Below are 26345 nucleotides of genomic sequence, written 5' to 3'. Positions count from 1 at the left end.
CTCATTGTCAGAGCCCTCCTGAATTTGGGAGGGAGGGGGCTGATTAGAAGCCCTGCTTCTTTCCCCATGGTGCTCTGACCCACTTTAAGACTGGGGGGGGACGGGACTTGTGGCCCTTTTTTGTTCTGCAGTAGTCCCCTGGTATTTACCCCTGAGTCGAGTGGTGCGGGTCCTCCTCGCTTTTGGAGCCTCTCCCAGCTCTGCATTGGGGTTCCTCATCCATTTTTCCCCAATTGGAGTCATGGCTGCTTCGGTGACTGGGTGACCCTCACCCATCTGTCTGACTCGTAGTCACGGGATTTAACAGAGGCTGGATGCAGGGTGAACACAACTCACTATCTTCCAAGCCTGAGAAGGCTGCCTCATATATAGATGACCACTTGGATTTGACCTGGTGCTTTCTTGGCTGCTCTGCCAGGCCTGTAAGGGGCCGAGTAGCCAGCAAGGAAGACACTGTAGCGGAAACTCAGAGAGGGTTAAACCGGAGAAGTTAACCAACCCAGGGAGGAGGAGGAATACAGTGAAAGGAGAAGGCTGCTCCCCACTGCCCAGAAAACCCAGCAGAAAAGTTAAAATAGAAGGAGTAAGGATGGAAGCAAACGAAACTGCTACTGTTTTCTGCTGCAGAAGCAGAGAATCTGGTGGCAAGCAGAAGCACAGTGAGTTTGGCCAGACCAGGCAGCGCCACAACACTGATCAGCCTCCATGAACTGCAGAGAGACATAAGCCGCCCAGGCATCCAGAACTGCAGGAGACACTGGGCTACAGATATTTGTATCCTACAGGACAAATTTCTCAACATCATGTTTCCTGCTGTGCAATCTTTCCTTCATTGCCTATATTTATTTTATACAGCATCTGCAATATTTGATAAGTTAAGACTAAAAGCATTTAATTCCTCTATGGATAAATGGACTTACGAAGAAAGGTGAAATAGTAACCAAAAGGAACTACAATGAATTGCACTAAATATTAATACTAATGGGGATTTTTGCTCAAAAATTGATGGCATGGTCTGGTCTATGGTTCCTACGTGTGACCTGAAAACTTGAAAAGAGATATACAACAAAGACATACTACTCAATACATTATATACTCTCAGCTGCTCAGTTTACAACTGTGAGCAACACTAAGAACTTGTCTAAGCTTAAATGTGTAACCATATATAGCTAGAATGTATGTTACAGAAAAATAAAATATACACACAAATATATATAAGAACTTTTATTTACTCAAGGGCCCACTCAATACAAGCAGTTAACTTGAATAATTGATTAATCATGTTTATTATTTGTAGTGCTTAGGAACCAACCAAGAACAGGGCCCCCTTGTGCTAGGCACTGTACAAACAGAGTAGTGTAATGTCCTGGCCCTCAAAAATACTTGCTATTGATTTCAGTGGGATTTTGCATATGTCCAGTAGTAGGAGAATCAGATCCAGGGGGAGACAGAGAAAAAGAAAGTAAGAAAAAGAACAGCATATTTGACTTTTATGCAGTATTATAAATGTTTTAAAACACTGTTTCGTTTCCTTTCACTTTTATCAGTTTGAAACATGAACTGCCTATCTGAGCAAGACAGCAAGCAAACACAAGCACAATAACTTATGTTTTAACATTCCTAGATAACACTGAACTTTACCAGGCTCGGTTGCTGAAAACCTGTCACTATTTCTTCATTAGCTTGAGATTCAGTCTTCTTTTCCTGAGATTCAGCTGATGTCTGTTTTGCAAACAAGAAAGAAAATTAAGTATGATTTTATGACTTACGGTATATTTTTATCCTACAGAACAAAACACCAAAGTGATATATTTTCATAAGCATGAGTTTTGTTTTTCACTGCAAATGCTGATTAATTAATTTGAAACTAATAAGTACATTTATGGACAAATGATCTTAGGCCCCTATCCTACAAACACTTTTGCACATGCTTAATTTTACTACCATGAGTAGTCCCTCAATGGACTTACTTATGGTAGTAAAGTGAAGCACATGCAAAAGCATTGCAGGATCGGGGCCCTCAAGAGCAGGATGTTGAGTAATTTCTTGACAAACCACCTCACATGCAGAATTCTGCAGGCAGAGCCAGCAAAAGAGTTACTACAGGGTTTAAAAGGGTGCTCAGCTCCTTGTGGAACTACTCATCCTCTTGTGAAGTTGGGGTGTGGAGTCATACCATGTACGTGCTCAACATATGCCATTTTGTTTCTGGTGCACCAAACTAGAAGCACCAATTCACCATGTTAAGTAAGATGTGCATTTCTTTACTCCCCCACATGGTTGCTTCCTATGCATCTGCCGAGTATGTGCAGATAACTCACCAAGTGTGCATTTACTCTTTGTGACATATAGGGGCTTTGGGGGTCAAGTCCTAAAGACAGCACTAGCTAGTGTGAGTTTTATAGCTAAAGCTATATTTTTATTTCAGAACATTTCTTAAAAATGCTTTAAAAATCACAACAAAATTAGAAACATTTATAATCTAAACAATTCATAACCACAAGTAAATGCAAGAGCTCATTAAAGCCTTCAACAAAACATGTTAGAGAACAAAAATGGAAGAAAAGATAAAAGAACCCATCAGCAACAAAACTCCTACTGGGATTGATACCACTTATTTTCAAGTTAAATGTACAATTTTTCAAGACAATGCAGTTTTCTCTTATTGGGTACATTTTCAATCTAGCATAGTGAAGATTTTAAAATATACACGCAAACAGTTTTTTGCATGTAATATTCAATTTAATTGTAATCCAGCGAGTAACATTTCATTGAGTACATTAAAAATAAGCATCAGAGACCATGTATTTTCAAAATTGTGACTTATCAATGACATTGAGTAAAAAAGCTGTCTGCTCCTATTCAAATTTAATCTGAAAAACTATACAATGTTCTGAAAGGGACCCTGATGTATGTTTACTACAACAACCTTTATAATTCACCAATGACTTGCCACAACAAACAAAACTATGCTTTTCAAGGCATTAGATAGTTTTTCCCTGCTTCAAAGGCAAGAAACTGAACTGTGCAGATAACTTATTGTAACTAAAATAAATTCCTCTGTTTAATCTCCCAGTTCTATTTTTATTTCATGCTCATGTTATCACCCTTTAATAAATGTATCTCACTATATATGAAAATTTTATAATTTACATAGCAGTTTTATTTTACCCAAGAGATCACATTTGTTCTTCAATAAGATAGAAAATGTTAAAATAAGTTTAAGGAAGAATCTATATTTATATTTAATCTATATTCTATTTATATGCACTAAATCGGCATGCCCTGAAAACCTAAAGACCAGCACTTCAGCTGTACTAAATCAGGATAGCTCCGCTGATTTACACACGCAGAAGAACTGGCCCAAATAACATGGAACATAAAACATGAAGATCCCACTAACACTTACATTTTGAGTAGTAGGTATGCTTAAAGCTTCAGGTTTCCAATAAAAGAATATAAAGAGGTTGCTATTCGTCCCACTAATGATCAAAAAGTGTATCTTAAAGCAGTGGAATGAGATAATAGCTCCTGAGATATAAGAACAGGTAGAACACATTCAACATCATCTTCCCAAGCTGGAACACACAACCTTCCTCCTTTTGCAACATCTGCACATATTTCAAGCATAGTCAATAATGGACTATCAATTACTGGCCACCATCAGTATGCTTAGTAGTATACAAAAATTTACCAAGACACAGTCATTTCCCCAAAGAGCTCTCTCAACCTAATTCAGAAAAACAAAATAGTAGTTATGCACCTTCTCATTCAACCACATTGATCAACTCATCCTCTAAACAACAATAGAATTTATACTTGCATATTTCCACTGTATATATTACTTTTGTTGCTTTGTCAAAGTAAAAATTATATCTAACCAAACAATATCTTGAGTCCCAATAATATAATACATGTTTTCTGAGTGCCTTCTAGAGAGCAGCTCTCATCTTCTCCCAATAGGAAGAATTGTGGATATGGTGCAGCGCTGTTTTTTTAAATAGATTATATGTACTATATGTTTATATTACAGAAGGCAAGGACAAAGTGCACTTTGCATTTGGAATGGAAGATGGTGAGGTTTGTTCTACAATGTTCAACTGGCTCTAGAGAAAGCTCTATTTTCCGCACAGAGGAACTTTAATCTTGTGATGGAAAGTTCCATTGTACCCAAGAAGCAATGTTGTCAATCACAGTGCTCTTTAGATGCTCACTGAGGTATCCTGGACCCAGACCACTGAGTGCCTTGAAGATAAGGACCAAATCCTTGAATTTGGTATGTTATTTTATGAGAAACTGGTTTAGGACAAATCTGACGTACTTACAATAGTCTGTGTTGCTGAACAGATGTACTGTAAGTATTGATGTTAAGGAAAAGACATCACTACATTATTAATTATACTAGAACTTACCTCACATTCAAGTATTTTCACCAGGTATTTTTGACTTCGCTATTGACAGATATACATTCCCCGAAAATGCAGTTTTCACTTTAACTTTGATGATAGTCTCCATCACCAGTTGATAGAACAAAGTAGGTGACAAATGATACTAAGGGCTTGTCTGCACTTGCAAGTTTTGTGGCCAAAAACTGGCTTTTGATGACAAAACAGCGATAGCGTACATACTGCAAACATGCCTAGATTTGGTGACAAAAAACTTCCACTCCTGCGAGAGACTTTTGTCTTTTCCCCTCCCTTTACTGTCGACAAACAGCCAGTGTAGACACCACAGGTTTTTTTTTCAATTTTATTGGCCTCCAGAAAGTATCCCACAATTCCTATGCTGCCACTCTGGTCAGCGGTTTGAACTCCACTGCCCTGCAGCCAACCTGCCCCTCCCCCTTGCCAGCCCTGGGAATTTTAAATCTCATTTCCTGTTTGCTGACTTCCAATAATAGCTTCCCAGGTGAGCATGGCTGGCTATCACACCAAACGTGCTCCCACTTGGACCACTGCTGAGTTGTTGGATCTCATCAGTACATGGGGAGAGGAATCTGTTCAGTCGCAGCTGCGAGTGACCTGTAGGAATCGGGACACATATGGGCAAATTTATTGGGGCTTGTGCAAAAAGGGATATAATCAGGACACGCAGCAATGCAGAGCGAAGATAAAGGAGCTGAGTCAGGCATACCATAAGGCGCAGTAAGCAAACCATCGCTCCAGTGGTGCACCTAAGATCTGCTGCTTCTATAAGAAGCTGAATGCTATCATCGGTGGTGACCCCACCTCCATCGCCGATTGCCCCGTGGATACTTCGCGTGCAGCTGAAAGGGGGAGTAACCCGGAGGTTTAAATTGTGGATGAAGACGACGAGCTAGAAGAGGATATGGTGCTCCCAGCGGGGTCACCCAGTGGAGCAGGTAGCCAGGAACTTTTCTCCACTCCAGAAGTGCTCAATGGGGAGCAGGAAGCAGATGAGATTCCGCGTAAGTTGCTGTAGCTTGTGTAGGGAATCGAAAAGTGGGAGGCAGGTAGTGTTTTCTGTGATCTGGACATTACCCTGTGTAGCTAATCTGAATGGCCAAGCAGGGTGTTGATGGATATCGAGACCTGCAGGGAATCCTCCAGAGAGAGGCTCTGGAAAGTTTCCAAAAGGTACTTGTTAATCCTCGGCTGCAGATTCCAAGGGATTGCAGCCTTGTTAGTTCCCCCATTGTAGGAAACTGTACCATGCCATTTAGCAAGCACTGGAGCTGGGACCAAAGCAGCACATAGTTGAGCTGCATATAGACCGGGGTGAAAGCCGCAAGCATTCAGCAGCTGAGTCCTGGTTTCTTTGGTCACCCTCAGCAGCAAGATGTCAGCCAGCAGGTTGGCTGCCTGTGAAAAAGTGTGGGATAATTTTAGAATGAGATCCCTGCAAAGGTGCCCTGCAAGCTGTGACCTTTTTGTCCATATGCACAACAGCCTTCCCCCACTCCCGAAACTCACCATGACTGGAGTGCTCGCGGAGCTGTCTGCCTGCCTAGAGTCTCAGAGAGAAAGTGATTTCTACTAGCAAAATACCCTTTTTACCAAAATGTTTCAATTGTTGACCGGAATGTAACAATCCCTTTTCTGTTCAGCGCAGACCTTGAAGAACATGCCATGCACCCCCGTGGACCGGCTGCGGCACATAAGAAAAAAGCCTAGGTGTAGCAAAGAAGACATGTTCCGCGAGGTTATACAGCGCGATGAGAGACAGACTAGGGAATGGAAAGAGTGCTGGGAAGCCAAAAGGCAGGACAGAAAAGAGAATGCTGCTTTTGCTAGGCAAGCGACAGAACGGATGATAAAAGTTATGGAGGATCATACAGAGATGCTCAAGTCTCTGTTGGATCTGCTCAATCAGCAGCTGTGAGTTCGAGAGCCACTGCAGCAGATGTACAATTCTTTGCCAACCACACCCCCCTCTATACCCACACATTCTTTTGCACTTCACTGCACTCCTGAGTTTCCCCATCACTCCACCCACTCTCACAGCTTGCACAATGATAGCTGGAGCTACACACCGTTGTGAGGTTTTACCCTTTTTAACAATAAATAAAGGCTAAGGTATTTAATGGTACAGTGTTTTTATTCTGTGTTCTACAAAAGCATATAGCAATCAATTCACTCTCGGGAACAGGTTCCTAAAGCACTGTGTTGCATGGATCTTGGGCCCCAAAATTGTACGTGGATGCAACAGGGAAGCAACTCCAAATCAAACGTGTGTTACTGCCCCTCATTGTCAAAGTTCCTCAAAGCCTCTCTGATGTTAATAGCAGCCCCCAGGGTCCTCTGACAGCCCTAGCATCTGGCTGTTCAAACTATGCAGCCAAGTGCTCTGCCTCAGTGCTCCACATCTGAGCAAATATTTCACCCTTAGATTCACACAGATTATGCAAAGTGCAGCACGCAGCTATGACCATGGGAATATTATCCTCGGTAAGGTCTAGCCTGCCATTTAAACACCTCAAGCGAGCTTTCAAACGGCCAAAGGCACATTCGACTACCATGCGGCACCTGCTCAGCCTGTTGTTAAAACGCTCCTTCCTGCTGTCCAGGTGCTCTATGTAAGGTTTCATGAGCCAGGGCTGTTAGGGGTAAGATGGGTCTCCCAGGATTACTATGGGCATTTCCACATCCCCCACTGTGAACTTGTGGTCTGGAAAGAAAGTCCCCGTCTGCAGCTTTCTGTCAAGGACACTCTTCCTGACGATGCGTACGTCATGCACCTTTCCAGACCAACCTGCATTGATGTCCATGAAAAGCCCCCGGTAATCCACAAGCACCTGCAACACCACGAGAAGTATCCCTTCCTATTGATGTATTCAGAGGCAAGGTGGTCTGGCACTAAAATTGGAATGTATGTGCCATCAATCGCCCCGCCACAGTTAGGGAAACCCATCTCTGCAAAGCCATCCACTATTTCATGCACATTTCCCAGAGTCACGGTCCTATGCAGGATGATGCAATTTATTGCCCTGCACACCTGGGGTATGTCTACACTTATGAAATTAGGTCGAATTTATAGAAATTGATTTTTTTAGGAAGCGATTTTATACAGTCGATTGTGTGTGTGCCCACTAAGCGCATTAAGTCAGTGGAATGCGTCCACAGTACCAAGGCTAGCGTCAACAGTCCCGAGGCTAGCGGAGCGTTGCACTCTGGGTAGCTATCCCACAGTTCCTGCAGTCTCCGCCACCCATTGGAATTCTGGGTTGAGTTCCCACTGCCTGATGGGGCAAAAACATTGTCACGGGTGGTTTTGGGTACATGTCGTCAGTCGCCCCTCCCTCCGTGAGCGCAACGGCAGACAATCATTTCACGCCTTTTTTCTGCGCAGACACCATACCACAACAAGCGTGCAGGCCACTCAGCTCAGCTGCCGCTGTTGTGTCCTGGGTTCTGCTGGCAGCAGATGGTACAATAGGGCTGCAAACCATCGTCACGCTTCCGCTGCCACTCTGCTCTCCTGCAGACGCCATACCACGGCAAGCATGGAGCCCGCTCAAATCACCGCAGCAGTTATGAGCACTGTAAACACCTCGCGCATTATCCTGAAGTATATGCAGCACCAGAACCTGCAAAAGCAGGCGAGGAGGCGACAGCAGCGTGGTGAAGAGAGTGATGAGGACATGGACAGAGACTTCTCTCAAAGCACGGGCCCTGCCAATTTGGACATCATGATGGTAATGGGGCAGGTTCATGCCATGGAATGCCGATTCTGGGCCCGGGAAACAAGCACAGACTGATGGGATCCCATAGTGTTGCAGGTCTGGGATGATTCCCAATGGCTGCAAAACTTTCACATGCATAAGGGCACTTTCATGGAACTTTGTGACTTGCTTTCCTCTGCCCTGAAGTGCAAGAATACCAAGATGAGAGCAGCCCTCACAGTTCACAACCAAGTGGCGATAGCCCTATGAAAGTTTGCAAAGCCAGACAGCTACCGGTTAGTCGGGAATCAATTTGAAGTGGGCAAATCTACTGTGGTGGGCTGCTGTGATCCAAGTAGCCAACGCAATCACTGAGCTGCTGCTATCAAGGGTAGTGACTCCAGGAAATGTGCAGGTCATAGTGGATGGCTTTGCTGCAATGGGATTCCCTAACTGTGGTGGGGCAATAGACGGAACGCATATCCCTATCTTGGGACTGGAGCACCAAGACAGCCAGTACATAAACCGAAAGGGGTACTTTTCAATGGTACTGCAAACACTTGTGTATCACAAGGGATGTTTCACCAACATCAATGTGGGATGGCCAGCAAAGGTACATGACACTCGCATCTTCAGGAACTCTGGTCTGTCTGAACGGCTGTTCAGCTATAGGCTGAGCAAGTGCAGAATGGTGGTAGAATGTGCTTTTGGACGTTTAAAAGCGCGCTGGCGCAGTTTACTGACTCGGTTAGACCTCAGTGAAACCAATATTACCATCGTTATTACTGCTTGCTGTGTGCTCCACAATATCTGTGAGAGTAAGGGGGAGACGTTTATGGCGGCATGGGTGGTTGAGACAAATCGCCTGGCTGCTGATTACGCGCAGCCTGACACCAGGGTGCACTGTGCATCAGAGAAGCTTTGAAAACCAGTTTAATGACTGGATAGGCTACGGTGTGAAAGTTCTGTTTGTTTCTCCGTGATGAAAACCCGGGCCCTTGGTTCACTCTACTTCCCTGTAAGCCAACTACACTCCCCTCCTCCCTTCGATCACTGCTTGCAGAAGCAATAAAGTCATTGTTGTTTCAAATTCATGCATTCTTTATTAACACTGCTCTACAGCCAAAATGCTTCTGAAATAAATGTAGTCAAACTTTACTAATTCTGGGTCACTGAGAACGAAAATGATGCTTAAAATTGTTGATTGGCTCTAGTTTTCAAGATATGCTATTGGGTCAGTATATACGACCCCTGACTTGGGAATGGCGGAGGATAAGTGAGTTATAAAGGGAAGGGATCTCACTTTAAACCAGAAATGACTAAAATACATCTTTGACTGGATCTATGAATAAATCTATGACTGGGTTTGGACAGTACTTGCTTTTTAGGCAAAACAATGAATGATGCAATCTGAAGCAGGTATTGCGTCATACATGATATGAATTGCATCACGTTATTCCTAGAAGTCATGGATGATGCGATCATAACGAAGCTTACATCACTCTGCTAAACAAATTGCCCTAGATCAGCTCTAGAAATCAAACAGTGTCGTGCTCTCTTATTTGTCAGTGTTTGATTTTGCAAAGGGACACATTTCTGTTTAGCCAAAGTGAGCAGAGATGCCTCGTACTTGTGTGAACAGTGCAGATAAACTTCTGCTATGTTTGTGATGAAGTGACTTTTGCATCACAAAAGCGCAGTATAACCACTATGGTTAAGACAGCCTATCACCTTTATTTTGGCTGCAAAACTGGAGATCAGGACAAGAGGTGGGCCCCACACATATGCTGCAACACTTGTGCAACAAAGCTTCACCAGTGGTTGAACAGGAAAAGGAAATCTATGCCTTTTGCAGTGCCAATGATTTGGAGAGAGCCAACAGATCATACCAGCAATTGTTACTTCTGCATGGTGCCTCCAGTTGGGAAAGGTGTGTCAAAGAAGAAAAAGTGGACTGTGCATTATCCAAACATTCCATCAGCTATATGCCCAGTACCCCATGGAGAAGGACTGCCAGTTCCTGATGCACCAGAATCATTCTCACTTGAGTCAGAAGAGGAAGAGGATGAAACTTCTGGTCCTGAATCATCAATGTCACAGGACCCACATTTTCTCCCATCCTCCTCCTCTGAACCACACCTCATAACACAAGGTGAACTGAATGACCTGTCAGGGATTTGGAACTACCCAAGAGTAAGGCAGAGCTGTTGGGCTGCAGACTACAGCAGTGGAATCTCCTGGCAGGTGATGTTAGGGTTTCCATGTTCCGTGACCGTCAAAAGGATCTTGTCCCATTCTTCTTCATGGAAGGTGATCTTGTTGCCTGCAACAACATCGATGGTGTGATGGCAGCCCTCAACATCGTTCACAATCCAGATGAGTGGAGACTGTTCATTGATTCATCGAAGACAAGTCTTAAAGCTGTTTTACTGCATAACGGCAATGTTTTGCCATCATTCCAGTTGGTCATGCAGTCCATATGAAGGAAACCTATGACAACATGAAACAACTTTTGAGGTGCATAAACTATGACCAACATCAGTGGCAGCTTTGTGGCGATTTGAAGGTTGTTGCTCTCTTGCTTGGTCTGCAGACTGGATACACAAAGTACTGCTGTTTTCTCTGCGAATGGGATAGTCGTGCAAGAGATTCCCACTACATCAAGAAAGATTGGCCACTCCGACACTCATTGGAGCCTGGGAGGAAAAGTGTTCAGCATCCACCACTTGTTGAATCAAGGAAGATTTTGTTACCACCCTTACACATCAAGCTGGGGCTGATGAAGAACTTTGTCAAGGCCATTGACAAAACACAAGCAGCTTTCAAGTACCTCCGTGGAAAATTTCCAAGATTAAGTGAAGCTAAGATAAAGGAAGGTGTCTTTGTTGGTCCTCAGATTCGTGATGATGCATATGACCATGCACTGCGTGGCAAGGAAAAGACGGCATGGAAAGCCTTCCAGTTAGTGGCAATAAATTTTCTCGGAAACAACAAGGCAGACAACTACAGGTTGTTGGTGGAAAATCTCCTCAAGGCATACAAAAGCCTTGGTTGCAACACGTCACTAAAGATACATTTTTTGCACTCTCATCTAGATTTTTTTCCACCGAACTGCGGAGCAGTGAGCGACTAGCACGGCGAGCGATTTCACCAGGACATTGTAACAATGGAGAAACGCTATCAGGGCAAATGGAGCCCATCAATGCTTGTAGACTATTGCTGGACAGTGACAAGAGATGCTCCATTTAATGAATACAAGAGACAAGTCAAGAAGCGCCGAGTAGACAATGAATAGGACTAAACTATGTACATAAATTTTATTTATATATCCCTTTTGCTGATTTTTAAAGTGTTACATAAACGGGACAGGTGAAATATTATCATGTATAGCAACCATAAACATATGAAAAGACCTAGGTTTACAATTTATGATTAAAACTCTACTATCTACACAATATACATAGACATAAAATGTAAAAACTTAAATATCTTAGAAACAGTAGCCAATCCGTTGTTTTAATTGTCATATTTGAATTCACCACATCAAAATACATAATAAATAGCACATTTTATCTCTGAAGCAGATGACTTCTCAAAAATTGTAGACCAGTGTAATTAGTCTCAGAAATAGAGGGATAACTGCCAAGGTAGCCTGGGAGGGTGGAGGAGGAGTGAAGCACAGGATGGGGTGGTGGAGGAGGGAAGGACAAGGTCACACTTCACTTCAAAACTTATTGAATGCCAGCCTGCTGTTGCTTGGGCAGTCCTCTGGGGTGGAATGGTTGGGTGCCCGGAGCCCCCCTCCCCGCGTTCTTGGGCGTCTGGATGAGGAGGCTATGGAACTTGGGGAGGAGGGCGGTTGGTTACATAGGGGCTGCAGCAGCGGTCTGTGCTCCTGCTGCCTTTCCTGCACCTCAACCATACGCCGGAGCATATCATTTTGATCCTCCAGTAGCCTCAGCATTGCCTCCTGCTTCCTCTCATCACGCTGCCGCCACTGCTCCTCTTGCTCCCAGCATCTCTCCCCTTGCTCCCGACACCTCTCATCTCGCATGTCCCTCCAGTCTTCGCGTTCATTTTGTGCTTTCCTGGACTCTGACATTGTTTGCCTCCATGCATTCTGCTGGGCTCTTTCAGTGCGGGAGGACTGCATGAGCTCAGAGAACATTTCATCACGAGTGCCTTTTTTTCGCCTTCTTATCTGCGCTAGCCTCCGGGATGGAGATGACAGTGGTAACATTGAAACATTTGCAGCTGCAGGAGGAAAAAAAGGGAGAGTTGGGTTGGCCATTTAAAAGGAGGGGCTAAGGTTTTTGGGTTAATGTGCAGCACAACCTCAACTAAACCCCCCCACACACACCTAATTCTCTGGGATGATCGTTTCACCCCTCTCCCCACCGCGTGGCTAACAGCGGGGATGATTTCTTTTCAGCCACAGGCACACAGCCCAGCAGGAACAGCCACCTCTGAATGAACCCTTAATAAAATTCCCCTATTTCAACCAGGTGACCATGAATGATATCACTCTCCTGAGGATAACACAGAGAGATAAAGAACGGCTGTTGCTTGGCTGCATTCCAGTAGCTTTACTGGCCGCGAATATATCCCAGTCTTCAGGACAAATTAATCATTAAACACGCTTGCTTTTAAACCATGTATTATGTTTACAAAGGTATACTCACCAGAGGGGCCTTCTCCGCCTTCAAGGTCCGGGAGCCCAGGTTGGGAGGGTAATGTCTCCAGGGTGATAAACAGTTCCTGGTTGTTGGGATAACGGTTTCTCCACTTGCCTGCTGTGCGCTATCTTCCCCTTCTCCAAAATCCTCATCCCTGTTGCGTGAGACTCCCTTGCAGGAGTCCACGTACAGGGGTGGGGTAGTTGTAGGAGCACCCCCTAGAATTGCATGCAGCTCATGATAGAAGCAGCATGTCTGGGGGGTCTGATCCAGAGCAGCCGTTTGCCTCTGGTTTTTCGGTAGGCTTGCCTGAGCTCCTTAAGTCGCGCGGCATTGCTGCGGGTCCCTGTTATAGCCTCTGTCCTTCATGCCCTTGGAGATTTTTTCAAATATTTTGGCATTTCATCTTTTGGAACAGAGTTCTGATAGCACAGATTCGTCTCCCCATACAGCGATCAGATCCAGTACCTCCCATTCGATCCATGCTGGAGCTCTTTTGCGATTCTGGGACTCCATGGTCACCTGTGCTGATGAGCTCTGCATGGTCACCTGTGCTGATCAACTTGCCATGCTGGCCAAACAGGAAATAAAATTCAAAAGTTTGCAGGGCTTTTCCTGTCTATCTGGCCAGTGCATCTGAGTTGACAGTGCTGTCCAGAGCGGTCACAATGGAGCACTCTGGGATAGCTCCCGGAGGCCAATACTGTCGAATTGCATCCACATTACCCCCAAATTTGACCCGGCGATGTCGATTTCAGCGCTAATCCCCTCGTTCGGGAGGAATACAGAAATCGATTTTAAGACCCCTTTAAGTCGACAAAAATGGCTTCATCGTGTGGATGGGTGCAGAGTTAAATCGATCTAACGCTGCTAAATTTGACCTAAACTCATAGTGTAGACCAGGGCTTGGAGCAATACAGCCCCAACAGAGAACTTTCCTACTCCAAATTGATTTTCAACTGACTGGTAGCAGTCTGGATTCGCCAGCTTCCACACAGCGATTGCAATACGCTTCTCTACTGGAAGGGCAGTTCTCATTCTGGTGTCCCTGCGCAACTGGTCAGGGGCCAGCTCAGTACATAGCTCCATGAAGGCTGCTTTACGCATCCTAAAGTCCTGTACCCACTAGTCATCATCCCATACCTGAATGACAATACAATCCTACCAATCAGAGCTTGTTTCCCTAGCCCAAAAGCAACAGCCTACCATATGCAGCTGCTCTGTGAATGCACAAAGCACTGATAAGTTGCTTCTGTCCATTTCACACTCGGGTGCCTGAGATTCATCCTCTGCTAAATTTGCGAGTAACTCTGAGAGTAACTGTGCTGCCATGAGCAATGTCCTCATGACACCTAACAGTGCATAAGAGAGAGAAGTGCGGGATCCATCCTCTCTCACTGCAGATGCTAGCGCGCATTACAAAAGAATGACAGTTGGAAAAATGGCGTGAAAGGAAGCCAGAGACCTTTGGAGGGGTGGGACACAAACCGGTGCACAACGGTACATTTTGCACATCCCAAGATGCGCTGCGCTCCATTTCCGCATTCCCACAACACCTAACGACGGATGTTGTCGCCAGGCACTGTGGGATACATACTCACAGTCCAGTGCTCTCACTGTCAACAAAGCATAATGTGGACACGATCTGTTGATAGAGGGAGCAAATGTAGACACGCTTTGGCGACTTTGCTTTTGTTGATTTTTCCTTGGTGACATTAGTTGCATCAAAAATCTTGCCAGTGTAGACAAGCCCAAAGAAGTCAAAGGTCTGAATCTGAGAACATGCCAAGATTTTAAAGCATTCCTGTCAACGCTAAAATTATTATTTATACAGCATCATAGGTAAACATGATGATTTATGGGTACCAATTATGACAAAGGTCCCACTCCTCAGGAGATTACATTTTAAGTTATTATGATTATTAATTATTTATTGTATTATATTGTATTGTATGTATATTACTGCAGCACTTGAGTGCCCCAGTCATGTTGTGCTAAACACTGAGGTAAAAGTTGGTCCTTGCCCTGAAAAGCTTGCAGTCTAAGACAAGATGTAATAAGTGACTGTAACAATCAGAAGGAGCTGGAGAAGGAGTCATGGGGGGAATCGTGATGTACAGAGACTCATTGGGGGGGGGGGGTGTTTCCAGGTACAGGGGCAATGGAACTCTGCAGAAGTTTCCAGGTGAAAGTGGTTGGGGCTCAGTGGAGGGGTCTAGGTGTGGGGGTCTCAGCAGGGAAGTCTGGATGTTGGGGGAGCGAGACTTGGGGTGGGCAGTCTGGGTGTAGCTATTTGGGGGTCAGTGGGGTGGGGGTCTGGATGTAGGGGCTCAGAGTAGGGGGTTGAGTGCAGGGGACTCAGTGGGCTGTGATCTGGGTGCAAGGCTGGGGGCCCCAGCCACTCCTTGTAGGGGAAGAAGAAATCCCGTCCTCTCCTGCCTCCAGCCCAGCCGGGATTAACACCTGATCCTGGCTCAGGGTAGGAGCCACTGGCTGGGATGTCCCCAGCCCTGTGTTGATATACCTCTCCACTGGCTGCTCCAGGTGCCTGAAACGATGTACCTGCACAGCTAGGGAGTGGTGTGTGACTGCTCTTGCAGCTTCCCTTTGCTTCCCTGTCAGAAAGTCATTTTTCTACGGGGAAGCAAAGAAATCTGCAGGGGACATGAATTCTGCGCAAATTCCCCCAAGAGTATATATCACAGACCAGCAACAGCACACAGGACCCGCATACTAAGGATGCGGGAAACAGTAATAAGAACATGTGTTTATATAGAACATCTCTTGGCACAACTAGATTATTTTGAGCTGATTAGGGTTTGTTGGTTTCTTTAAGATTTAAGCAAATAAGTTAAACATCAGAGGTCCCTACCTCTAGGCCACCATCACTAGGCAATTTCCCATAGTATCATTACAGAAGTGTGTATTGAAGAGAAATTTGGAGGAAATTGTAGTGGCTTACCAGACTATTTCAGGGACAGTTTACCATGCATAAGGGTTGCATGGAAGATTGTGTGATGTTGCTTGTGAAGCAAGTGAATAATTGGGCAATGTAGTATAAAGAACAGCATTATTAGTAGAGAATAGGACATGGGGCGTTGACACAATAAAGTACAAGTACAGATAAGAAGGATGGGTCTAAATTGAGAAGGGCCTTAACAAGTCTGGAACAGACAGCTTCTGAAGTGGAAGCCAGTGGAAGGACTCAAAGAGCAGGGTGATGTGTTCAGACATATGGGTCAGGATGACCTTAGCAGGAGTATTTTGAATATACCTCAGGGGAGCGAGGGTGAGTGTCAGGAAGACCAGAGAGAAGGCGGTTGCAATTGTCAAGACGGGCAAGAATAAGAGCCTAAACAACAGTGAAAAGACTGAATTTTAGAGATGTTATAGACATTTGGACACAGTCTGAAATGGATGCTCATATTTGCATTCCAAAATAATGTTACCATTCCTTTAGCATTTAAACTAAAACACAGAAGCAGTAGAAGAATGAAGAAAAGGACGGACATCAGTTCCACGACAACAAATAGCCCTGGTAATCGCACTTGTAATGAAGAAAACATTATGTTTCTTTTACAGAAGAACAGTGAGGAGCCAAGTAGGAGCCGAGTCCACAAGTCTACTCTAACCAGAAAATAAAGAAGATGCGAAGAGTCTGACCTTCCTGCTTAAAGGCCTGATCCAAATCCAATTCATATCAATGAAAAGACTCCCATTATCTTCAACGGGAGTCGAATTGGGCCTCAAGGAAACAGTGAAAAAGAGAAAGTTTAAAATATCTGCATATAGTCTCTGTCTGTATGAAACTGTTCTCACTTTACCAGCAAGCAATATATGAAAGGTGGTTAATTGGTGGAAAATGCATGCTGTCAATTTCAGCATTGCCGCTTAAGCTTGCAGGTATAGCTATCTTTGTATTTATACATTCCACAAGTATTCCTTCTTAATTAATGGTGCACCATACATAGATCTATCCAAGAAGTATAAGCCAGTTATGTCTGAACTATAATTTAAACTTCAACTAGAACATAAAGAATGTAAATAGCAAACATTAAAATAACATAAATATCATGAATGGATGTAAATGTCAAAGGAAAACAGAGTTGGTCAACAGTGACTAACCCTTATCAACCTACTTCTGAAGCACAGTAAGTGATTAGCCAAACTGTTAAGAATAATGGAGAAGATCTCAATAGACCATCTCTCTGACATGGACTCACAGTACCCAGAGACAGACAGAAACACACACATAATTTTAAAAGATAAAAGTATATTTGGTATTGGCTTGATACTGTTCATTACACAGTTCTTGTTCAATAACAATATTTGCATACACAATTTTTTGTGGTTATTTTACCAAGATTTTTATTTTACTAACAAAATAGGTTTTCTTCCATCCATATACTCCAGAAGGTTATTTGGACTGCCAAAGAATTATTGTACTGTAAAAAATAAAGATGATCAGCTGCAGGCTGTTAAATGCTGAACAAAAGAAATACATTTCTGCAATGAATATAAACTCCCTCTCATGGTAACTTGGTAACTCAGTATATTAAGAGTTAGCAAGCACTGGCAATCAGATTAAAATTATGATTTAAATTCTACTTCTCAACAAAACATGGTGGGAACTATTATTCATAACTACTGTAGTTCCTCTTGAGGAATCCAAAGAAAACATGGTTGACAGGTCATGTCCCACTGCTGGGCTGGCATATCTTTCCCTGGATAACAACAATCTTTTTAAGGCTGCTGGGTAAATCGTGGTCAACCTTGTAACATTATAATAAACTATCAACATTAAGTAGCCAATGCCAATCAAGAATGAGATAAGAAGGGGGAAATATGTAAAATAAATAAAATATCATTTAATTACAACAGCTTGTTTTCATTTCAATAAATGTATTTCTTAGATATTTCCATTTCAACTAAAAGAACAAATTTCATACCTTGTTTGTAAAGGCAAGGACTGAAACTCAGCAATATATATTAGATAAGCTATGCATAACAGATTAAAAATAATTGCTAAATTCTTCATCCTATTTAAAAAGTCACTTCAGTTGAGAAAATACATGCAGCAACTGCCTTTAACTTTACATAACTTAATCAACAATTGATAGAGCAGCATTCACCCTTGTTAAGGCTCAGATCTTCTAGATGATGAAAATGCTAAAGAACAACCAGACCTGCAAAGACTCTCCTCCATTTTAGCTTTTTTTTTAAACCTGCACCTGTCAATGAAAAGTTTAAGTGAAAGGAATTCAAGATCACTGTACAGATTTTAAAAAGCGCTCTCCACCCAGCAACTCCCACTGAAAACAATGGAGAATCTCTCCTCCCCACCTCAAACTGGGGACTGAGCTTTTTTAAAAACCTGGCCACTTATTTAGGTGCCTAGATGGGAACTATAGGTTATTGTGCCCTTTTGAAAATTGGGCCTACGACGTGTAGTTCTTATAAATAGGTGACAAAAAGTACTGTAGTGTAAAACTAATAATAATTTGTAATGCAAATTGAACGGGAAATCACAATGGGATGTGCTCACATATATTACTGTTTAAAATTGAAGTTCAGTTAATGTACACAGTTATTGCTGCTGTCCTTCTAACTTTTGCATTTAATCAAACTACATGATGTTGGTTATCTCAAGTGAATGTAATGATCATAACTGCATTCCATAGGGAATGATGTTCTCTGCCTAGCCATAAAATGCATGCAGTCACACAACTCCACTAATTTGCCTCACCTTGTTCTAAAGCAACCACCTCTGCATAAAAGAGTAGTTCAGTCTCCCTGCCCATTTAGTCCTGGGGTTCTCTGATGATATTGCCAACATAGCTGGGTGGCAATTGCAATAGTGGTTTTGATGAGGGAGCTGGACTAGATGACCTCTGGAGGTTCCTTCCAGCCTGAATTTCAATGATTCTGTGTGATCACCTGATCACTTGGAAATGGAATAAGATCTTTCATCAACTTAGTTCACACAGGCCTACGAGCCATCTGACAGTAATATCTACTGTCCTGTTTAGGAACTGAATCAGTAATTGCCAAGTAAAAGGCTCTGTATACAATTAACAGTCTTCTGAAGCATTTTTTTAAATGCTTGATGCCTTATTGTAGTCATTTACTGTAAACACTACTACATTAGATGAGAGGAATCTCTAACGCCACATTAATAAATCTAACAGTTACATATTAACAATTTTACTGTGATTTCACAATACTAAGCAATAACTCAAAACTGACACCCTTAATATTGTTAGCTTATAAATACATTTAACATTTCTGTTAATTTGTCAATATCAAGCATATCCCTTTAAAAGGGAAACAGAAAAACCATCTAGATTATAAGCAATGTAATATGACCAGTGTCCAAAAAGAGGCTCTTAAATGAAGTTATATTTTAACTAGTTTTAATATTGGCTTGATTTTACTTTTAAAGGACACTGCAAATTGACAGTAAGAAACAATGAAGGAAGTTCTATGACACATCCGTGTTTTTTATCCATTTGTTTTGTCTGGCCTCTGTGTTAGAACACATTGTAGGATCTGAAAAACAAATATACAACTTTTCTAAAAGTAATATTTACTCAACAGAAAATATTGCTCTTGTTCTGGTTCACCTACTTCCATTTTTATGCTGTAGTTCCGGCCAAGAACACTCTCCAGGAGTTCTTTGATCATCTGGTCTGAGGGAGACTGAAAAGTAGACCGCAGAGAAGCAATTATTTCATCAATAGACCTTGCAACCACTCTCACAGGCAACTTTGGTGTGGAAGTGAGCTCTTCTGGTTTGCTCTGCTGGAAGTTCTCCTCGTATATTTTTGAAGTGTCTGGTCTAGTTATGTCTCTAGCCTCTTCCAACTGCTCTGAAGCAGACCTCACACTTGGATGGCTGCAGGAGACACTGCTTCTTTTACTCAGTACTCTTCCCGGCTCAACAACTGAATCTTGTTGACTTGCTTTTGAAAGTTCTCTGCATACTTTCTTATCTTTTTTCCTAATAACTTTTTTCTGTTTAGAAGCCTTTTCACTTGAATCAGAATCTGTAGAACTAGATTCATCACTTTCTTTACTGTCATTGCTAGCTTCTTTGGTTCTATTTGTTTTTACAGTCTGAATGTTTATCTTTAGAGAATGGGCTCTACTCTGCACTTTTCTAGTATCTTTGACTTTCTGTAACAGAATTGGGGTGTTATAAGTTACTAGTCTTGGACGAAGAATAAGTTTGCGATATTTAGGCTTCCGAGGTGGTGCTGGTTGTTTTAACATAGTGATTTTTTTAGTGGTACCTGCTAAAGATGCTATTACTGGCATCTTTACACTTGTACTTTCATGACTACAACTACTATTTTCCATATTTATTTTTTCAGAGTAACTTTTCTGATTTTTGTCAGCACTGTCCTCTTTTACAGAAGATTTATTTCTTTGTGTCATCATGCTGAGATCATGAGTTTGTTTTTTCAGGTCTCTTACTTCAGGAGAGATCCTTACTTTTCTGTAAATTTCAGAAGTGCCAATGAATTCATTAGGAACATTTTTATTTATATTAGTGATAGGCTTATGTGGACTCTCTGACCTCTGAAGATGATACTGCTCTAACTGATGTGACTGATCTGATGTTAAATCTTCCAGGAAGGGCTGAGTGCTCACATTTGTATGAGCAGTAGCTACTGCTTGTTTGAATTTAAGAAAATCCTGCCGAGATTCCTTGCATATAATCTCACGCTCCTTAATCATATTTAGTTCTTCTAGATAACTTAGTCCAAAGTGCTCGTGTTTTCTAGCCATTTCCTCTTACTGTATGTGGCCTGTAAAGCAAAACAGAAATGTGTTTATATATGTTATATACAAACATAGACCCCAATCCTGCAAAGACTTGTGCACATGCTTAACTTTAGGCACTGTGAGTAGTTCCATTCATTTCAACAGGACTGCTGACAGTATGTACAGTTAAGCATGTCTGACCAGCCACTAGCACTTTATCTACACCAACTCCAGCCATTTCTACCACTGCTAGCAACTGCTGGAAATCTAGTGTAGAGAAGGCCTAAAAATGAGAGTGCTAAATGCAAAAAAAAAAAAAAAAAACGGGTGGAGCCTTCACCTGCAATAATAAATGATCCCCTCCAAAAATACACTACTCTCTCTAATCAAAGAAAAAGATCCCCCTAAAGAAACTTCCCTAAAAAAAAAAGAAAAGATACAGCCCCAAAGGAAACCAGCTACCCCCAAAAACAGATACAACCTGACCTCTCCAACATGAAATATACCACCCAAGTCCCCCAAATGGGACCCCTCCTAAGCACGCACCCAGCCCCCAAATGTACCCCTGGCCCGCGCCAAGACACCCCCAAAAGATACCACCATACCCCGCTCTCCCCCCAAAATAACGCGCCCCCAGGCTGAACGACAGCCCGTGGCGCGGAAGGGTCGGTGAGACCCTAGACCGAGCTCTCTCACCTGCCCCCGGGGAGACAGCTGGGCACAGCCTGCGTCCCCGGGCTGCAGGGCAGGGAGAGCCGCAGCCACAGCCCTTCCCGCGGGGCGGCGGCTCTGCCCAGACACTGAGCTGGGGGCGGGGGGACGCGCTCGGGAACCTAGCAACAGATCCGCTCGGCTCGGTGCGTGCGACCCGGCGGGAGAAGAGAGGGGTCCGCGGGGCGCCTGCTTCTCGAGAGCGCCCCCTGCAGCCGGGGAGGGTCCAGCGCCGCGCGCCACACGGGGGCAATGGAGGGCGGAGGGGAGGATGCTCCAGCCCTGGCCGGATTAACCTCCCCCGGCCCCGGCTGCATTTCCCCGGCGGTAGTGTGCTGGTCTCAGCGGGGATGCAAAAGGCGAGGCAGCTCGCGCTGATGAGATCCAAGCTTCAGCGAGTAGCGCGGGGCACCGGTGCCGGACTCACTGCGGAGTGGGTCCAGCTCCTCCAGCAGTCGGTGCAGCTGTACCCGCTTAGGCCAGGCGCCAATGTAGCCCCTGCTCTGCTAATCTCGGGGTCACCGGACGAAGGGGGACACTTGGCTTCCGGGCGGAGCCATCTGGACACCGGGCTGTGTGAGGTGTGTCTCCTCCCTAGCCCCGCGTGGGGACGCAATGGGAAACCTTGTAGCTGCGATCCAGCTTGGGAACTGTGCCCTGAGGTTACCCGCTGGCTGAGGGGTCGGATGTCTCCCAGCCACGAGAGCAAGCAACCTTCAACCTGATCCTGGATTTTCCTTCAGCCTCTTTTCTTCGCTGTATAAAGAAAACTCTGTTGCGCGGTGGATGATGCTGTGCACTGGCTCCATGAGACTGACTGTCAAAATGGCATTCATGGGGTTTCATATTTATTACGTCTCAGAGACTTCCAGATAAAGTCCAAATACCTCTTTCTAACTGCCAGCCCTGCAAACTCAGCCTGGAGCTGAAGGTCAAACTTGGCTCTTTCTGGCTCATTCATCAGCAGCAATAAAGTTTCGATCACTGGAATTTAACTAAAAAGGTGGCTGGGGACCCGTGGGACAGAACAGAATCCAGTCCTGCTCCCAGAACTGTATCCACTTTGCAGTGCTAACGGGAGTCAAAAGTAGAGAAAACAGTTGTGAATGGAGCTTTCCTAGTGCCTGTGGTTGTGGATAATAACCTAGTTTCCTATCCAAGAGGGACCCACTATACCTGATATAGCTAAGATCTGAGAGTTCCATGTTAACACTAATCCTTTTGGAGATTTCTGATTCGGGAGGATGGGGGTCCCTTCCTTAAAATAATCACGCCCAGTGCGATAGCAAAACCTTTTAGATGCTTATCCAAACTGAACCTGGGTATCTCTGAGGCTGGCCCATCATTGATGTAAATGGTCTTCGCCACCAAGGTTTATATATCGTTCAAAATGAAAGAAGAGCAATAATTCTCACAAGAGAACCCAAAAGACAGAACCCAGAGAAAGAACAGAGATAGATTAATGAATCTGAACATTTATGCCCTTCCATTGTTTCTTTTGATAGTCCATCTAAGCCCAGAAAATGCCTTGTTATTTTCAGGAAGATGTTTACTCCTGAGATGGAAAATGATTCTCTCCTCTCTAAGAGGGTTTGTCATCATTCACTGCATTTAGCTTTAAGGTGGGAGGGGAAATAATCCAACAAGAAGTGCCAAAGAAACTGCCTCAGCAAGTGTTGTATCTTTCAAGCTAGAAGAATCATAGATGGAACATTTCTGGTTCACAACATCCGGGAGACAGGCATCAGGTGCGTGGTGATGAAACCACTTAATTCAGAGACACTCAAACCCAAGTGACAGATACAAAGCAGAATCCCTGTCCTTCCAGTGTTTATGCTTATTCCTTCTATTTTCACTTAATGTGCAAACTATTTGGAAGGCTCTCAACCTAGTGGTTTTGCTATGTACCACAGCACTTACCCTTATTAATATTTATGTACAAAACAAACCAGGTTGCTGGGTAACCCAGGGGTGAAGGCCAGTGTGTGTTACAGGTCCCCCCTGTGCTGGATCAACAGAGGATTTGAGTTTGCTAAGGCCCCAGCTACAGAGCTCTTTAGCCCAAGCTCTAGAGATTTGCACTTCCAGATCAGTTCAGTCTCTAGTGTTGGCCAAGATGGTGGCCATCACAAATGCATTAGAAAAATATACAAAGCAAAACCCCACATAATTTACCATAATCTGAATTTAGGTGAAGGGTTTAGTACTCTCCACTCCCTTGAGAGGCAGCAATTCCATTGCACTCTAACAAGATTCTAATTACCTGACTTCTACCTTACTGTGTTGCTCCAAGCATCACATTTCTGAAGTTCAGCTAATTCACTGGCTTGTATACCCTGCACCTGCTTTTCTATAGTCCTTTATTAATTTCTCCCTTTAAAATAATCTCCTTATATTAAACATACCAGATAATACCCCGGGAGGGGGGATCCACCGTCCAGTTATCCCTGGCCTCCTGGTGCTATGCAGCATCAACATATAAGCAGGCAAGTGTCCCACTTTTGTGACATAGAGCCACAGTTGCAACTTGCCAGGAGCCTTGTGGCTGCAGCAAATTTGCATACCTGTTTGCATAATCTAGTCATGTCTGTGGATTGTCGTTATAAATGGATGCTTTTATTTCACCCGTCATGGTCCCCAAACAGCTGTCTGATAATAATGAACTTTTGTGATAAGTTACTTGCACCAGATTCATAGATTCATAGATTATAGGACTGGAAGGGACCTCGAGAGGTCATCGAGTCCAGTCCCCTGCCCGCATGGCAGGACCAAATACTGTCTAGACCATCCCTGATAGACATTTATCTAACCTACTCTTAAATATCTCCAGAGACGGAGATTCCACAACCTCCCTAGGCAATTTGTTCCAGTGTTTAACCACCCTGACAGTTAGGAACTTTTTCCTAATGTCCAACCTAGACCTCCCTTGCTGCAGTTTAAACCCATTGTTTCTGGTTCTATCCTTAGAGGCTAAGGTGAACAAGTTCTCTCCCTCCTCCTTATGACACCCTTTTAGATACCTGAAAACTGCTATCATGTCCCCTCTCAGTCTTCTCTTTTCCAAACTAAACAAACCCAGTTCTTTCAGCCTTCCTTCTGTCAAACCAATCTCATAGCTTTCTTTGATAGGATAACGAGCCTTGTGGATAAGGGTGAAGCGGTTGATGTGGTATACCTAGACTTTAGTAAGGCATTTGATACGGTCTCGCGGTTGATGTGGTATACCTAGACTTTAGTAAGGCATTTGATACGGTCTCGCATGATATTCTTATCGATAAACTAGGCAAATACAAATTAGATGGGGCTACTAATTCAAACTAGTGACCCAAGTGGTGGAAAGGCAGTGAAAAGCACAGAACCAATATTATGATGGGTTTCAGAGTAGCAGCCGTGTTAGTCTGTATCCGCAAAAAGAACAGGAGTACTTGTAGCACCTTAGAGACTAACAAATTTATTAGAGCATAAGCTTTCGTGGGCTACTGCCCACTTCTTTGGATGCATATAGAGTGGAACATATATTGAGGAGATATATATACACACGTACAGAGAGCTTGAACAGGTGGGAGTTATTATGATGGTTTTATATGGTAAGTATCTTTTCAGATTATTCTGCTTCTGACTGTATAGCCTTGAGAAGCCTTTTCTACCTATTTGTGTTCCTGCAGGTCAAGGGAGTAACAAATGTATTTCTTCCAAATAGTTCAGGTTAGACTAAGCAAGAAGACAGAATTTTACTTTTTTCAGGCAACAAAGGATGGGTGAAAGCACAGAGAACATGAGTCTGTCACATTACACCCAGGATTACTGGAAGGGTTCCTTCTATTATCAAGGTAAGTGATTAAAGCTTTAAGAATTTTTGCTTGCTCTGAGGAACATGACTTCAGCATGGAGTAGTCTATCAATGTAGGGTGCCCTCTGCAGCCCATTATTTTTCTATATAATTTGTTTCCCCTTCTCCTCAATACACTCATTAATAAATAGCTATTTGTTTTATGTTGCAGTAACCGAGTTAATCATTCAAGCCATCATGCTACTATTCTGCAAGCAAAAGTTGATAGAGATTGCTTTCTTCGTTGAGGTAAGAATCATTAGCTGAACCATATAGTTGGGATTCTAGGAAGCAGCTCAGTCCCAAACTAACCTAATGGTAAATAATAAATCAGCATCTCACTTTATCTTTGATAGTTCTTCTCTGCAGGAGTCACTGTGGGGGATGGAAGAGAGGGCACTGAACATGAGGAGGTATTTGCATCAGGAAGTTTAGGAAGATGGCACTGAATGGAAAGAGGTATTTGCATCAGGAAGCTTCAGGAAGGAGGAAAAAACCTTAGAGATTGCTTCTTCCAGGTCATGGTTGTGATACAATGGTGGAGCACTGCAGGAAAATTAGCATTCTATGCTGCCCATCCTGTATCTGTTCTGTTCTCGGGACTGATTCAAGCAAAACTGGGATCCCCTTCAAAAGTATTCATTTGGGCTGCAAGAAAGGCCCAAGATTTACTTTGCATATGTTTTCCCCTTATTCCACCTGGCCTCAATGCCATGCAAGCTAGCTGGGGTCAGCACCCATGGCACCGAGGACGGAAAGATGAAAACAAGCATTGCAAAACATTTGTGGGGCTAATGTCAAATTAAATAGCAACTATCATTTAGTTTCCTTTGTGAGTAGAGCTGTCCTCAGAGGCTAGTCCAAAAGGCAGCGCTGCCAATTTATCACCTAGTGATTTACTTGAATTCCAGACACTACAGTGTCTGCATTTCATGGACTAACTCCAGAAGAAAGAGGGCTGTTGGGATGTCATCAGCATGATATTATGCACATATTGGGCTGTTATTTTCTATCTTCTGTTTCAGCTATATTAGGGTTGTCCGTAGCCTCTAGGCAGATAGTGCCATTACCAAGGTAAAAAGCAGAAGGGACAGGGGACAACCCTGTGTGAACACTCTTCTAAGCTCTGTTTTTTATACCAGTGATTTAATAGTATCAAAAGGTTCTGTCTACATAAATTCAATCCAATGTCTAAAACTAGATCTCAGTCTAAATTTAAGAACTGTATATAGGCTCACTG

The 26345-nt window shown here is 43.4% G+C and overlaps 1 protein-coding gene across 3 annotated transcripts in view; it reads right to left on the bottom strand.

The window, feature by feature from the left end:
• TTC6 (tetratricopeptide repeat domain 6) overlaps positions 1 to 21768 on the bottom strand; it is a 152359-nt gene extending 130591 nt beyond the window's left edge. For 2 of the 3 annotated variants that reach the window (XM_054028287.1, XM_054028289.1), the window contains exons 1-3: positions 21262 to 21351; positions 19426 to 20609; positions 1642 to 1722 (exon numbers count right to left, since the gene is read on the bottom strand). In XM_054028287.1, the coding sequence (XP_053884262.1) occupies positions 1642 to 1722; positions 19426 to 20589 (1245 nt within the window). In that variant the 5' untranslated portion in view covers positions 20590 to 20609; positions 21262 to 21351. Of the gene's footprint in view, positions 1 to 1641; positions 1723 to 19425; positions 20610 to 21261; positions 21352 to 21703 lie in introns of those variants that run through there. The other variant, XM_054028288.1, reaches the window with a different exon arrangement.
• Between the last annotated feature and the right edge of the window lie 4577 nt (positions 21769 to 26345).

This window comes from Malaclemys terrapin, chromosome 4 (genome assembly GCF_027887155.1).
Source record: "Malaclemys terrapin pileata isolate rMalTer1 chromosome 4, rMalTer1.hap1, whole genome shotgun sequence".
Taxonomy (NCBI): Eukaryota; Metazoa; Chordata; order Testudines; family Emydidae; genus Malaclemys; species Malaclemys terrapin.
This window is presented reverse-complemented; position numbering and strand designations above follow the sequence as displayed.